The following is a 16433-nucleotide window of genomic DNA, read 5'->3' as shown; positions in this document are numbered from 1 at the left end:
TTATTTCATTTTCGCGAACACCTTGTATGATTATTATTATAATACAACTTATACTACATGCGTCACGCTCATTTCGCCGCCACTGTGACACACGAGCAATCGTATTATATCATTATATCATAATATTTTACCTTTTAACGCCTTGTGCCTAAAACTGTTTTTTATGTTTAGTGTAGTTGGGGGCGTACCTACGAGTTTTGCGGACCACTAAAAAATGCAGTGAGGTTTTTTTTTATCATCCGAGGTGACCGTGACGAGAATCAAACAAGGTTAGGTGGGTATATTTTATTATTACTATTATAGGTAGGCGGGTAGTACGATTTTGTTTGTCGGGTTTTTTTTTCTGCGTCTGTATTTGTTTTTGTTTCAAAGTCGATCGGCGCTTGTTCATCGACGCGCCTCCAGCCGGCCGCATGTCGCTGCCAAGTCCGATTACAATAAATAACGGACTGCACCGCCGGGGACCTTGCATACACACACAACATTTGTTTGAACGAATCCAAGGGGATAATTACCATCAGTGAACCACGTTTAATGATCCGCTTAAAGTTCAATAGTAAATTAGCGATGGAAATAAAACGCGCCACCGCCGCCGTCGGGGGCGATGATACGCTACAGTGATTAGTATACAGTTATTACGACTATAGTTAGGTAGCGCGGGTGGTGGCCGGTGAGAAGGTAAAAAGTTGTAGTAACCACCTCTAACCTTTTACCACCCCCAATTATGCAGAACTAAAGAATTTAACCATAATAGAAATAATAATAATAATCATACCAAACTATCAAAGATAATAAAAACGCATAGTTGTTATTGCGATGGAACCCGTCGTCGCCGTCTTCGTAACATTTAGAATATTATAATAATAATAATATGCTCAGTACCTATAATATTGTCTTGCTGTTATTATTATTATTATTTTTATAAAATATTGTACTTACTATATTATTATTATACTCGTGCAACGTGCCGTTAAATAATATTATAATAATATACGGCGTATTGCGGAAGGTACGTTACGGCGAAAACGCGATGCTCGAAAACGCCGGTATAAGTCGTAAGTATAACATAAAATTATTATACAATCTCTCGAAATACACTATCATCACGCTATTTTGACATCAATGTTTACTTATCATTTTATGTGTTTCTGTAGCTAATTCCGGGCGTTACGTGAAAATGCATAATTAATATACTCAGTTGGCCGCGTGAATGGCAGATGTTATTTGGATTTCTGTGGATGTGGTGGGTGAGGTGGATGAGCGCAATAAAACGCTGATCCGTATTCCATTCAACCAGTTTTTCACACTTTTAGGTGGTACCTATACTTCGTCATTTTTTTTATTTAGTATTTACAGTTTGTTAAGACGAAACTGCTATTGTATAAACTGGAAGGTTATGTGTAACATATCAATGTTCAAAAATATTCATACAATCAAATATCGAGGATAAAAAATGTTCAGACTAACAATAGACCATTGTCGAGTTTTAAAACAAATCAATAATGCACTGCAAGGTGCTCTGTATAGGATAATAATCGTGTAGTAGATTTGTATGATACTGTTTCGATTTTTTAGCGTTATATTTTATAACCAATCTAAGGTGACTTGACTTTTTACTATGTCATAATAATAATAATGTACCACGGTTTTGCGTTTTATCAGAACCCATGTTTCACTCTAAAACGCTTTATGGGTATCTAGTACTGCAGAGCCCTGCTCACTAAGGCTATAAATGTTAAAGATATCATAGTAAACTCTTCCCGTGAATCAACTAGCATTTATGTTTCCGGAACAGGAACCAGATGAATTTATCTCATATATAATATGACACGTGAACCGGAAGAACCAGTGCTCTCTGAAACACAATAATATATGGACCGATCACACGATCGATGACTCATTCACCGATAAACCAAGATGACATTAGATAACTCAACTTTGAAATTATTCAAACTAAATAAAACATAACACGTCATACATAACATAATATTATTAAATTTTTTTTTTTTGAAAATCATTATATCGAATTTGTAAGTCAATTATCATTCATAAATGTTTTAATTAATTTCACAGAAAGTAGTCTATTGAATTATAATACCGTTCGGTATTATAAAATTTATTTTTATATCCTATAAAAGCGAAATATTTCACATATGTATATTTGGAATTACTATTTACAAAGCATAATATTTAACTAGAATATTTTTTTTATCATTAAAATAAATATTTATAAATAGTATTTTAAACTGTATTAAATCGTTGACTCAATTTAAATGATTTCCTAAAAGACCTAACAGCAAGGGTCGGCCACCTTCTTAATGTCAATAAGAGCCCAAAAATAAATAGGTACCTATATAATATATTTCACGGGCCAAAATGTATAATAATTTATTATTTTATTTTAAATAAAAATGTATAGGTAGTCATATAAAATTTAGTTTATTTAATTTCATAAATGTTAGGTTTACCTAACAAAAACACTCCTCCAAACTCCGTGTAAAAAAAAACTTGAAAACTATAATAGATATTATCATTTATGTTAAAATAGTCTGCTAAATAATTTAACTTTGCTTGGTGACTTTAAAACACTTGATTATCTATAATACATTACATATTTTAACGATAGTAGACTATATTATTATGTTCTCATTATGCTATAGTATTTTTAAATTTTGAACTTAAGTCTCCAAACCAAGTTATTTAGCAGACTATTTTAACATAAAATAAGTTTATATGTTTATAATTAATTAGTGCATTATAAGGCAGGCCGCAGAGAATATTGTCTAATAAAATGTTGAAAATACGCTAAAATAATGTCTAGTTAAATTTTCTAAAACTCTGTTTAGATTGTTCAAAATTATTTGAAAAATACAGCATGCACATCTACATGAAATTTCCAATTAAGATGATTATACTTTCAAACTTCGTTATTTAACCACATATTTGCCATACTTTCTCTAGAATTTTTTTTAGTGAGTCGTGTTGCTTTCTGTAATTTAAACCAGGAAAGTTGTCTCATGTTATATTGGCATATATAATATTGCCTATGTGTACATTTTATGGCACTCTTTTTTGTACTTAGCGTGACCCTGACGGGTTGTTGGATTAATTTAACAAGGTATCTACAAACAAAGACCGTTTTAATCCAATTTTCTAGTCCATACTATCTTAGTTCGTGATTTTTATACAAATCTTTGTAATTTTACTCGCGGGCCACATAAAATTACAATGATCGATACACGCGAGCAGCGGGTTGTCGACAACTACCCTAGAGTTCTAGTATCTACTTATAATTACTTATAAATATACAATTATTTGAGTTTCATACTATTTAAGTATTTTTCATACAACCTACTGATATTTAAGTAACAATAAATAAAAATTACAGTAGATATAATTTATGCGATGAAACTTATATACTGCGATATATACTTAAATGATAACATTGAGTACGTTATTTAAAATATACGCATAGAATTAGAATGAGTAATGGAAGGAACCATTATTATTAATGTTAATAAACTATAATATTTAGTAATTGTATGGATATAGAAAAATAAACGGATAACGCTGATTCAAATTGTACTATGAAATATATAAAATGGTCAATAGGTATAACATACAATTTTGTCGATATAAATTGAGTTGATTTCATCAGATATAGAATAATGTAGAGTAGGTAATTAATAATTAAATATTACCTGATGTGTGAAAATATTGTTGACTATTTTTTATAACTGATTAATAACTATTCTTATAAATAAATAAATAGTTTGCTTTTTTTCAATGCCTTCAATTACTTACTCTAAAGTATAATATTTTGCACAATTTGTTACCACTAAAGTAAAGGAGTTTAATAATTTTTCTGATCAATAATGATTATATTATTACCTAAACGATTTAAATAACTGATTCAATAACCTTACGTTAGTTTTTGATTTTATGGACGTCATCTACTCCTCTATACTTACTCTTTTAAATTCGTTCGTCCATCTTCCACACTGTTATCGATATATAATAATATGTATAAAATCATAATAATATGCATTCAAAGTTCATACGCATACTGTTTATAATTCCTATTAGGTACAGTGACATTATTACACGTGTAATACTTGTATATGGGGTGATTTACAGTTTGATTAATCAGCTATACCGCGTATGGTAACTGCGGTTTAAACGCACACGATCATTGCAAGATATTTTCAGAACAACTAAACGGGGACGAATAACCACGTAGATTTTTATTTCAACAGTCAGTATACGCCGCGTGGTCGCATTTGTATTGTACATTTGCACGTGAAATGCAAAGCGCGTACTACAGCTAAAGGCAGTGTTTTGTGCCGGTGGTGGTGATGGATGTGGTAGAAGTGGTGGAAGTGGTGGTGGTGGTGGAGGTGGTGGAAGTGGCGGACGTGGAGGCGGTGTCGATGGTGGCGAACGTTGTAGCAAAAAAGGCTGACTATAAAAGCGGATTCGATGGACAAATATTTGTGAATTATTCTGATCCGCAACAACAGCCGCGCGCAACGGCAACATCAGCGAACGTTAAACATTTATGTTCGAGCGCACCTCTTCCATCATTGTCAAAAGTATTGTGTATGACGTATATAATAGTACCGCTCGCGCGCGGCTTTTACAAAAAGTTTCTCGTTTACCGCACCGCATTCCGACCGACATCGTCACACCTCGCGCCCCCCTTCCATCCGCTTACGCTTTACTACGCACATTATATATATATTATTTTCGACCGGCGCACCGATTCCGCAAAAGGATAGATTCATAGCGGCGGCCGCGGCTGTCATCGGGAACAAACAAACCGACTACAGCTGCAGCACCACTGCCCATCGCCATTTTCCCGTCCCATCGACGATGATTCGCCATCGCCGTTACACACTTTTACGATTTCCACACGCACTAATCGCTCTCCTCAGTACCGTTATATTATTATTATTATTATTATTACTATTATTATTGCTATTATTATAACGGTTGTTGGTAAAAATAGTTTCCCCTTTATTTCCTACCCCCCGACACGCCGCCGTTGGCGCCACACACTCTACATACATCCCCCGTTTACGGCGCCGCATCCGACCTCTTTCACAACTATTATACCTGTGGGAAATCAAAACTCGTTCCCCGCACCGCCCACGCCACGACCGCGGTAAGCTACTCGGTATACACGGGGTTTTAACGAATGGACGCTAACCGTTAGTTATATGAGGCACGCAAGAGCTGCAGGGTAGACACCCAAACACGCTGTTACTGTTAAACTGTTTTCTAGTTCTAATAGTGCAGTTTTTGATTTTTTTTCTCCGGAAAACTATACTTTGAGTACCTAACACTTAATTATCGCTGTCGTTCCGTTAGTAGGTAGGCATAATATTATTTTTAAATCGTAAATCAAAACTCGTGTTATATAATTTAATAGGTATAGGTACAATGATAAATACGATGTTCTAATTAATACTATAGTTTCACAGTTTTTTCTTCAATAATTGTTATATTACCCAATATGAGTTACACTTATGTCTTATACCATTCTAAATATTATTAAGATATCTAAAATAATAGGTACGATTTACTATATTAATACATTTACTTAATAAATACTTTTATAATATTATAGTAAATAATAAATACCCATAGTATTACTTTCTAAAATTGGACCTATATGACTATATGAGTATCATACATGATAACTCTTAAGATAACATTAATTGGTAAACCGATCTTATATAATGCATAGTTACACTCGATTTAATCAAGTTTTAAGGATTTTAAATCGACACTCGCCAGAATTTGTCGAGAACCATTTAAAATTGAGCATTGATGTCCGTGATGATTCTAAAACTTGTCGAGTATATTATTACGTAGACATTTTATGCAGAACGACTTGACTACTATGATTTGAGTAATTTCATTTACACTGCGTACTTGTCTTACAATTACAAAGTTATCGTCTCAATAATTTCTGAAAGAAATGGGGTTAACTTGAAATATTGTAGTCATATGGTTACATGCATAGTCTAAGAAGACTTTAACAGTGAAAATGTTAAAAAACAATTAAAAATTAGAAAAGATTATTATATTCACTTGATTTATTAATGTTTGAAAAGTTGAACAATAAATACAATTATTATGATATAGTAGGTATATAAATTAAAACAAAACATGGTATTTGTAACCGTTGAAATATATTATATAAAACGTCAATTAAGAATTAAAATTAATCTATATAAAGTGAAACTCATTTTAAGTGAGAATATAATATAATTAATTTAAGTTTTATGAGGATTGCAGTTAATCTATAATCTGTAATAGTTTGGCAATATTGTGCTAAAAATAATTCTTGTTTTTATTGCCATTCATTTTAGTGTCAAAATAATTTTTGAAATTATTTAAACTTAAATTTTATTGACATAAATATTCTAATAGAACTAACACAGACTCTTATACCACACTAGATAAAGAGCTCCTATATAGTTTACATTGTTACAAGTGAAGCTCAGCTGTGGACGAACGACATTTTGTCGGTTGGTAAAACGTTTCATTCATCATACAAAATCCAATAGGAATAACACAGTTTTTAATGGTAAAATATAATAGTAAATGATTTTATTTAAAGTATTTTTTTTTTTAAACAACAGGTTTAGACATAATAAAATATAATACAAGATAAATTATAATTAATCTTATTTACCATATAAAATACCATACAATTGGCAACCGGCTTCGAAGCTTCAATTTATGGTGAGAGTTCGCTATCTAGTACTATATAGAAATCTGTTAGAACTATTTGTCTTGATATAAAAAATATAATATAAAAAATAAAAGAGATAGGTACGTCTTAAGATATATCATATATGATAAAATAAAAATAGTTTGATAATTATTTTCCAAGATCTATGAAGCGAGAGATAAGAATTTATCATTTTTTTTATGATAGGTGTGATAGGTGTGATAGGTGTGATAGGAATTTGAGACATTTACCGACAAAAGTGGGCGAAACCTAGGATTTACCGGTAAATCCTAGGTTTTACCGCTATTTGTACTTTTACCGTAACATTATATATATATTGCATGTTCTTACTTATCTGAAGTTTTATATATTTACGAACCAAGTTTTTTAGTCCTATTACGTTAGATTTTATTTTAAAATTAATTATTATCAGTGGTTTTTCAAAATGAAAAATTTAAGAGATGCTATGTAAGAGATACTATATCGTGAAATAGAAAATATAAGATGTATATTTTCATAATGCTTGGGTTGGTTTCCTACCTAACTATTTCTGTTATAAAATATTTTTTGTTATTATATTTATAATATATAATATACATTTTATTTATAAAATATATAACTAGAAAATATTAACTGTGTAATAAGATGAAAAAATAAAATATATTAAATCACTGAAAATAGTAATAAGAATAATAGCGAAAAATTGCAAGAAGAATATAAAACCTATATAAATAAAATATTCCAAAACGACTATGCATCAAAATAAAAATATACATCACGATGCGTATGGGGGTGCGTATAACCATCGGTATTGTACTCGTGTTTCGTTGTTAAAATGTTTACTATCGTATACTATTTCGTTATTTTGTGTACCTATACATTTTGTCAATGCGTATAACACAACAATGTTGTAGTTGGTGTACGCGTTTGTATTTGTGAAACTAGCAGTTTCCACGGTGTGCATATCTTGCTAAAGAGCAGCAGCTCTATGTGTTTAACATATTTGTCAAAAACGTTCACGTGTGTCCACCTATATACAATATGTTATTTTGTGCGATTTACAAACAAACGTTTGGTTTTGAATTTTACTACGTACTTAAATATTTTATGGAATAATCACTATTATAAATGTCGCTTTTATTAGAGCCCGAGTAACAAAAAACTTTACTTCAGTCTACTACCTATATAACTGCAGCTACAGCGCGACGCTGACGACGCTACTATTGATAAAATAGTGACTGCGTTTTAATTTTCCTAGGTGTAAATCGCGTCGCAACCGGAAAAATATTTTTAACTTAAATTTTTGATAATACTATGTTAATTTCATAATTTGATTACGCGTAATTACAATTAAAATAATCGTATGCGTCGCGCCACCATCGTGTTACATTGTAAAATTTAGGTCATTCGTATCAGACGCACTGGTGCCATTAGAGTTCCCATTATAATTAGAAGGATGGGTAAGATATTAAGGACTTTCTTGATTGTGAAACTTTGGTAATTTGGAACCATATGACGTAGGTATTGTGTATCCGAAACACGGTGCCATTAAATCAGACCAATTTAGTGACAACGATGCAGGTGCAGGGTGGTTGGAGTAAGCAAGGAAAGGCAGCTGCGGAACATACAACTCGCAAATAGAACTATACCAAGGTAAGCAAGTAACGAAACGAAACTCACCTTTACCGTCACCTTGACCACAGTCCAAAAAGCACAGTATCAATAATGCAATGAACTTTTGATGGTGTCCGTGAGATTGGCAACCAGATGTCACCACCATCCTTGCACGATGTATTGACTGTTCGCTGCCACCCTAAAACAATTGTTTTAAATCGAAATGAGAAACAAAATTCCACTCTACAGTCATTATAGGTAGATACATAAAATGGTAAGTAAAAAATATACAAGATATTAAAATTGTAGTTCATATATTAAATTATACATAGATAAATAGATTACATGATCTCCCTACTACCCACTTGTGATAAGCATTGTCAAAGACCTTGAGGTCGTTTCAATGAACAAATATAGAAAAAAAAAATATATATATATATATATTATAATATTAAACAACATCTCTTGATATTTAATTATTATTGAACATAATATAAAAACGAGCTTGTATCAGTTGTACATGATAACTAAACAAACAGGTAATTCATTTTTTTTTTAAACATTTTATCAATATCGAGATATGATTAATATTATTATACAAATACGTGGTTAATAATAATATACAAAATGAATACACCAATAATAATAATTGTTTGAGTCAAAATTTCATTTTATAATCCATCATAATATATTATTTTCATCTTGCCAGTGGTTTATCAACGTTTTTGAATATTTTACTTGCCGGACTGAAGCGAAAACATGATTTTTACAAAATCAATATCAAACCACATTTATGCGTAATTTATTCTTCCCATGAGGTAATATTTATTTATGTATTTTTTTGTGCTTTTTTCAAAAGTACGGACTGAAAGTTTTTACTATTTGCGATTTACAGATGTAAAATTGTATATTATAAGCATACTTTAGGAAGCTGCTTAAACTTTTTATTTTATAAAACAATTGTTACAATTTTGAAACGCAATACCTACTCAAATGTAATTTAGTATAATAACTTTTTGTTTTACTTAATAATATGTGCGTGAATCATAAATGTATTATGATATTTATTTTAAATGTTTATTGTTTATGAAAAATAATTGTTTGGAACCTAATTGAATATACATAAATCTGTTTACATGTAAAAAAAATAAAAAAATAAATTTTATATTCCCAACTGTTGAATTAATAACCATTTATGTAGAAACCTCATATAATAGTAAAATAACAACACTTTATTTTTACAAAAATTTGTTTTAAAATTGTTGTAAAACAAGTTCTGTCATAAACTAGTTATGTATTGTCTAATTCATGAACTTTCCCATCATTTTGTGATTTCATATTAAATCAAATTCTAAATGATCCATATTCAGTGACGTGTCCAGTGGGTGGGGCTTGTAGACCCGGGCCTATCCTGATTTTGAACTCTTATAAAATTCCCAAAATATGCATTTTAAAATTAAAAACAAGAAATTGTATATTTAATTTTTTATCAACACACCGAACATTGAAATATGAATGTAAAATATGAATACATTGGCGTACTGCGGTGGTACCCGTATCGATTATATTTTGTGCTGTGTACAATAATTTATACAAAAATAAAATTAATTGGCAATCCTTAAGCTCTTCTAGGAAAAACATGTATCCGCGAACCCTCAACAACCATAATATTATATGAAAAAATTAAATATGTAAAATTTAAATTATTAGCTAATATTATGATAGACTATATATTTTAAAAAATCGTGTTAGTGCAGCGGTATGGAGTAGGTGTCAGCGGTGGTGGAAGTTTGTCCATTGTCTCTTACTCCCTTTGGTACTCGGACAGGATAGTGTATTATTAAAGTATTCGATTTGAATGCAATGATTGCATTCAATAAAAAAATGATTCTGAGTGAACGAAAGAAAATGTATGAATCATAAATATTTATTAATAAGTAACCATTAACTGTATATAATATATCTAGTGGAAATTAGGTAATTAGGTAATTTTTACATGTTACATAATTTAATCATACAAATTGATAATTGCTAAAATATTAAATTAATATTAGTTTGATTTCAATATCTAGAAAATGGTTAGGTGCTTCCATAATATATGGTATAAACTATAAGTAGTCCATATTGTATGAAAACAAAAAGTTATGGGACATATTTATAGATGTTACGCACATGGTACCTATAATAGCTATATTATAAATTGTATTTAAAATTAAACTCTTCGTATTAAAAATATAATTTTTTTCTGTTAGAGACAATTATAATAAAAATATATTAATTAATTATGAGGCAATTTAAACTTGACTAAATGTTATTATTAAAATATCGGTTTGGATAAAATGTTTTAATAATTGTTTTAAAATAATAAGATAGATTTTATGTATTGCAATACACTTAATTATGTAAGTAAAAAAACGTCACATTTTCTATAAATTTTATTTTAGTTATAGACATTTGAAACTTAATAATGTTGTCTTAAACTGTTATAAATTAATTTAAAAAATATTAGTATCAGCTGAAATCCTAGGATTCTATTAATTTATCAATGTAAATCGTGTGTATATTTTGTTAAACTGGGGTATAATATTAAAATGATCCAAATAGATTTTTTTAAATAAAGCTTTGTACGATTTTTTCTAAATTTTATTTATCTCAAAATATTGGCTTGAAATAGTCTATTTTAAAAATTAGAGTTTCGTATCAGTTTCTAATTCATAATAATATAATATGAAATTACTTGAACACCAAATTAAACATAATGTAAATCCAAAAATGTTACTAATTAACTCAAAATCATAATATTGTGTACTAATAATCCAATACCTTTAGGTATATATAATAAATAATATATATCAAATACAATAAATATTTAATGTTGGTAAGAAGAGTTTAACATTTTTAATTTTTTGTAAAATAGTATTAATAACGATAGGTCTAATAATTCGAATATATATGTTTGATGTATCATCATGTTAAGCATCTTATAAGCTTTTAGTACTCAATGAAATTTAAATAATGTGAAATTTTTTATATACACATACAATTTTCATATTTATCTTTTTCAGAACCTTTAAAAGTCAAATACGGTTTAAATATAAAGTTTTTATATTTACTTGCTTCGCCTATATACATACTACCATTGTAATATTACTTAGATGGGCAACACTTGAACCCAAAACTAAATATTAAAATTATAAAATTACTAATAAACTGAGAATATATTAAAAGTACAAAAATTGTATTGTATCATAAATTAATAACCAAATAAAAAATAATAATATTGATTACTGAAACCTGTAAATATTAACAAATACAATAATTTCTATTTTATTTTAATTTTAAGAAAATGTTTATTGAATTACATCACAGAATAATGAGTTCTAACTTCTAAAATATATAGGTAATAAAGTTTAAGAAAGTAATTAATTGATAAAAATGAATAAAATAAAAGTGCGCAGATGTCGTTTAATAACGAGAATATTATTATATTAAATTATTAAACTGGGAAAATGCATAGGTATTCAGCTTATACAGAGTTCCTGTTTTGAAAAAAATATCAACATTTTGTAATCAACCCTAATATAGGTTAAAATAATAGAATGTATATTTTTTATTGGTAACTTATGACGCTTGTTTTTCGGTTTAATAACGTACATTAGACATTTTATGATCATTTTATACTATTGTCACACGAATCGTAAACATTCAAAAACATAAAGTATAAGTATTTCTACGACATTGTATCCTTTTTATTACAGATTTTTCTTTTAGTGTTATTTTCTTCTTTATGTTATTTGTAAATTATTATATCCAAAGTTATATTACCTTGTAAAAAAAAAAAATAAATAAATAAATAAAACGAATAATACCATTTTCACATATTATAATACTAGTATTTAAGGTGCAAACACATATTATTTTAATTTTGAGTTTAATTGTATACACGATTTCAGTAAAGACTTAATAGTAGGTATGGGATAATGCTTCTTTGGAAACATTTTTTATAAATGTGATGCATGGAGTACACTGTACACTAGATGCGAATAAAATATAGGTACTAGAAAAGTTCATCAACATAGATTATATTCTAAACTTTTTTAAATTGAATGATTGTTGTATGTTATTTTCCTCTATTATTTTTAAATAAAAAAACTCCTACAAAAAAATAACATTTTTGTTCAATTAAGTACGAATAATTATTATTGTGCTATTTTCATGTATAAAATGTATCGCGGTAATTACTTGGCTGAACGTACAATATTAATATTATTATAATACAGTGTTGGGTAGTAACGTAGCGGAAGTAACGCGTTACTGTAACGACGTTACTTTGCTTGTAACGCGTTAAGTAATTTCATTAGAATTATATCCTAGTAACGAAAATGTAATGGAAATTACTTTTGACAAGTAATTTCTATAAAATAACGCGTTACAGATTCGAATTTTCAAGTACCTACCTACCTATTGCCAAAAAAAATAATATATGTATAATGTGGGTATTATTATGTTTACCAATCAGCCTTATATGTTTATATATTTAATTTTAACTGGCCACAATTCAGTTTTCAATTGTTTTGACATTTGACATGTCCAATTGCACGGTAAATCATGAGAAAAGTTATTATTTAATTTGATTCCTCTAAATAAGAACCTTCGCAGAACGTTTCCTATGATATCTATTATAGCGTGGACTAATGTGTTATATACGCTCCTATTAACTATACAGGTTTTATAAATAATTTAGTGTTGTACAAAAACTGCTCAATTTGAAAATACTTATTAGTTATTACTATATTTAGAATTTACATTAGAATATAACGTTATATTTATGATAATTAAATAAAATCGAAATATTTAAACATTTTAAACATTACACTGTTATAAACCATTATAGCCATTTCACATTTGACATTTATAATAAACGGTTTATTTTTATGATTGTATAAGTTATAATTGTGTTCTATATGTATTATGATTTTATTTTCACAAACATAATATTTAATAACACAAATACAAGATTGAGTGCTATTATTCCTTATTTGGTGTCAGACGATCAGTTGACACTCAACAGATAGGTATAGGTATATATTTATGTTGTCAGTTTGTGACACAAATACAAAACTATACTATACTTATCTATATAATGATTAATTACTATTGATGAGTAGCTACAATTAATAAGTACTATTTTTTAATAGTCATAACTCATAAGTAACTACTATTGTAGTATTGTTATGTAAATATGTATTAACTTTTTTTTGTACACATTTTTAAAATTATACCTTTTTAGCATAGGTAATATATTTTTATAAAAAGTTACATTATTGCCTGCAAAATGATAATTGCCAAGAAATTTAAAAAAAAAATATAATTTTTTTTTTTGTAACGAGAAAGTAATGAATTACTTTTCTATTTGAAAAATAAAGTAATTTCACTAAAATTTTATTTGAGTAAAGAGTTAAGTAACTTAATTACATTTACCTCTGAGTAACGAGTAAAGTAACTTACCCAACACTGTTATAATATAATGTGATTACATGAGTAAAAAATTGTCAACCAACGGATTAGATTTAAATTTAAATATATTATATTATTTTCTTAGGTAATGATTTGATTTTTAAGTAGCTGTAGGTAACTATATAGACGAACATATAATATTATATATTTGACTTTATTGTATTGTATTAACATAATAGTCTGTCTTACTAAATACAATAAAAAAATAAAGATAATCCTAGGTTAATCGTTATGATTATTATTTATGCACATTATACATATTATATTGTACACTATATTTATAGGAATCAAAAACTATGTTTCGGCTGTAATTTACTTATTAGGTTTCCAAAGGGTCTGTTGGATATATATTCCCTAAAGACTCAGTGACTTGAATAGTGCTGTGTGGTTAATACACCGATATAACTTTAATATGATAATAACATGAAATTCACTTTTCGTAATTATACATGTGCACGAAAACAGTATGTACTAAGATGGAGATTAACTCAGTTTTCAACAAATAATCCAACGTTTCGACGATGCCTTTTTGTCTCACATTGTTTCCATAAACAATGTAATGTTCTAGAACATTTTGATGAACTATTATATGACTAGTAGATATTATTATTACTATCAGATGTTGTAAGATAATACCTAATCTTGTAACATAATAATACACTATGGAAATATCAAAATTACGTTCAAATATAATAATATTATGATGTTCATGGGAACACGTTGGTGTCGAAGAAAAGATTACACATGCATAGGTAGATTACAAGAAGCAACGCTTTGTCGGGGAAATAAAATGTATTGGTATTGTTCAAAAGGGAACACTGCAGCAGTCATGGAATGAAACATCGCCATGGAACAAACGCGAGTGTTTTATTTTACATCAAAAAAATAATTTAACGGATATAATATACAATTTTGCTGGTTTTAAGTCTTTAAAAGGAAAAATAGGAATAGGATTAGGCGGAAAACGTTCCAGGCGACGTGTATACGAAAACCAGATTGCCGGTCGTCACATTTTGGTATTCGGTAATGCAGGGACGACGAGAAAAGACTCTCGGTTCCTATAAAGAGGACCGTGTAAAAGGTTTAATTTTAAATATTTAATATGTAAAAATAAAAACGAACGTATTTAGTATATTTGAATTTACTCACGAGTAATATAAATGTATTGTATTATTCATCAATAATATGACCACATTATCAAACTACTTCGATGCGTAATTTATTCGTCCCATGAGGTATTATTTATCTATGTATTTTTTGTGCTTTTTTTTCAAAAGTACGGACTGAAAGTTTTTACTATTTGTGAATCTAAATTTTTAATCTAAAAACAAAGGTAATACCTATTACACAATTATTATGTGTTATTATAATTGCTATTTTTGTATAATATCTTCACATTAAATCCAAAAAAATTCTTTGAAAAACGAGAATGTTTAGGGGTCAGATTAGGTCATATAAATACTGAAATGCGATTAGAAAACATTTAAAAATATATTGAAAATACGTTTATGTGAACAACAAACATTAGAATAATATGTTCATTAGTTCTCTTGATAGTTATAGATACTTTTAATATACATTGGCATCAGATAAAAGATTATCGTGTACCATTGAAATCGGTTATTACTTATTATCGTTATAGTGTTTGGTATAAAGGTGACGTGTGCCAGGCACGGATTCAGAGCAAAGATCTGGGGGGTCCAACAATTTTTTTACAACACAAATACAATTATAATAAATTATTATCCTTTATTCTTAATAAATAGTAGATATTACGTATAATAATATATTATATTATCAGACATATATTATGTGATTTGAAATATAGTAATATAGTAAGTTTTAGGATCTGTAGAATTATAAAATAATATGTCTAAAATATGTCTGGGGGGGGGGCCTGGGCCCCTAGGCCCCCCCGGATCCGTCCCTGACGTGTGCATTGTCAACGGCCACAGCAGATATAAAGGGATCATTGGTCAATATTTTCTATGTACCAAAACGGTTTTCTCTGAAACAATCTACTATAGTAACATACCCAAGCCTGGGCAAGTTAATGATCATTTTTAATCGAGTTAAGTTGATAGAAAATATTCTAAAAACGTCATACTAATTATTAGTATCCCAATTTTTTTTTTAACTCAGTTAAGTAAAAAGTTATATAGAAACTCATTATTTTATTAACTTAAATGAAGTCATTTATTTAAAATAACAAAAAGTAAATGTTTATGTAACATGTATAATCAATAACAATTTTATTATATTTATTATTTTATTATTTATAAATTACCATAACTTGGATTTGATTAATATTGTAACTCGTTATTTATTAAGTTTATATCAATAAAAATCAGTTATGTAAGTTAAAAGTTAAAAAGTTAAAATTAACTTAACTTAAACTTTTTAAGTCGTTTACCTGTACCCAGGCTTGAATAGATAAACCTCCCATATAGAAAATCTGTACCCTTGACACTTTGACACAATTTAAGAGGACGTGTCACGGAAAAAAATCGATCGAAAAATTCCTTTAAAAACATGTTTGCCGGATCAAATAATATGGGTT

At 28.5% G+C, this 16433-nt stretch overlaps 1 protein-coding gene across 1 annotated transcript in view; it reads right to left on the bottom strand.

Annotated features, from left to right (window-relative positions):
- LOC100159367 (junctional adhesion molecule A) overlaps positions 1 to 16433 on the bottom strand; it is a 180888-nt gene that overhangs the window by 98386 nt on the left and 66069 nt on the right. The window contains exon 3 of the mRNA XM_029490412.1: positions 8423 to 8555. Coding sequence (XP_029346272.1) covers positions 8423 to 8522 — 100 coding nt within the window. The 5' untranslated portion in view covers positions 8523 to 8555. The remainder of the gene's footprint in view (positions 1 to 8422; positions 8556 to 16433) is intronic.

This window comes from Acyrthosiphon pisum, chromosome A2, assembly GCF_005508785.2.
Source record: "Acyrthosiphon pisum isolate AL4f chromosome A2, pea_aphid_22Mar2018_4r6ur, whole genome shotgun sequence".
Taxonomy (NCBI): Eukaryota; Metazoa; Arthropoda; class Insecta; order Hemiptera; family Aphididae; genus Acyrthosiphon; species Acyrthosiphon pisum.
This window is presented reverse-complemented; position numbering and strand designations above follow the sequence as displayed.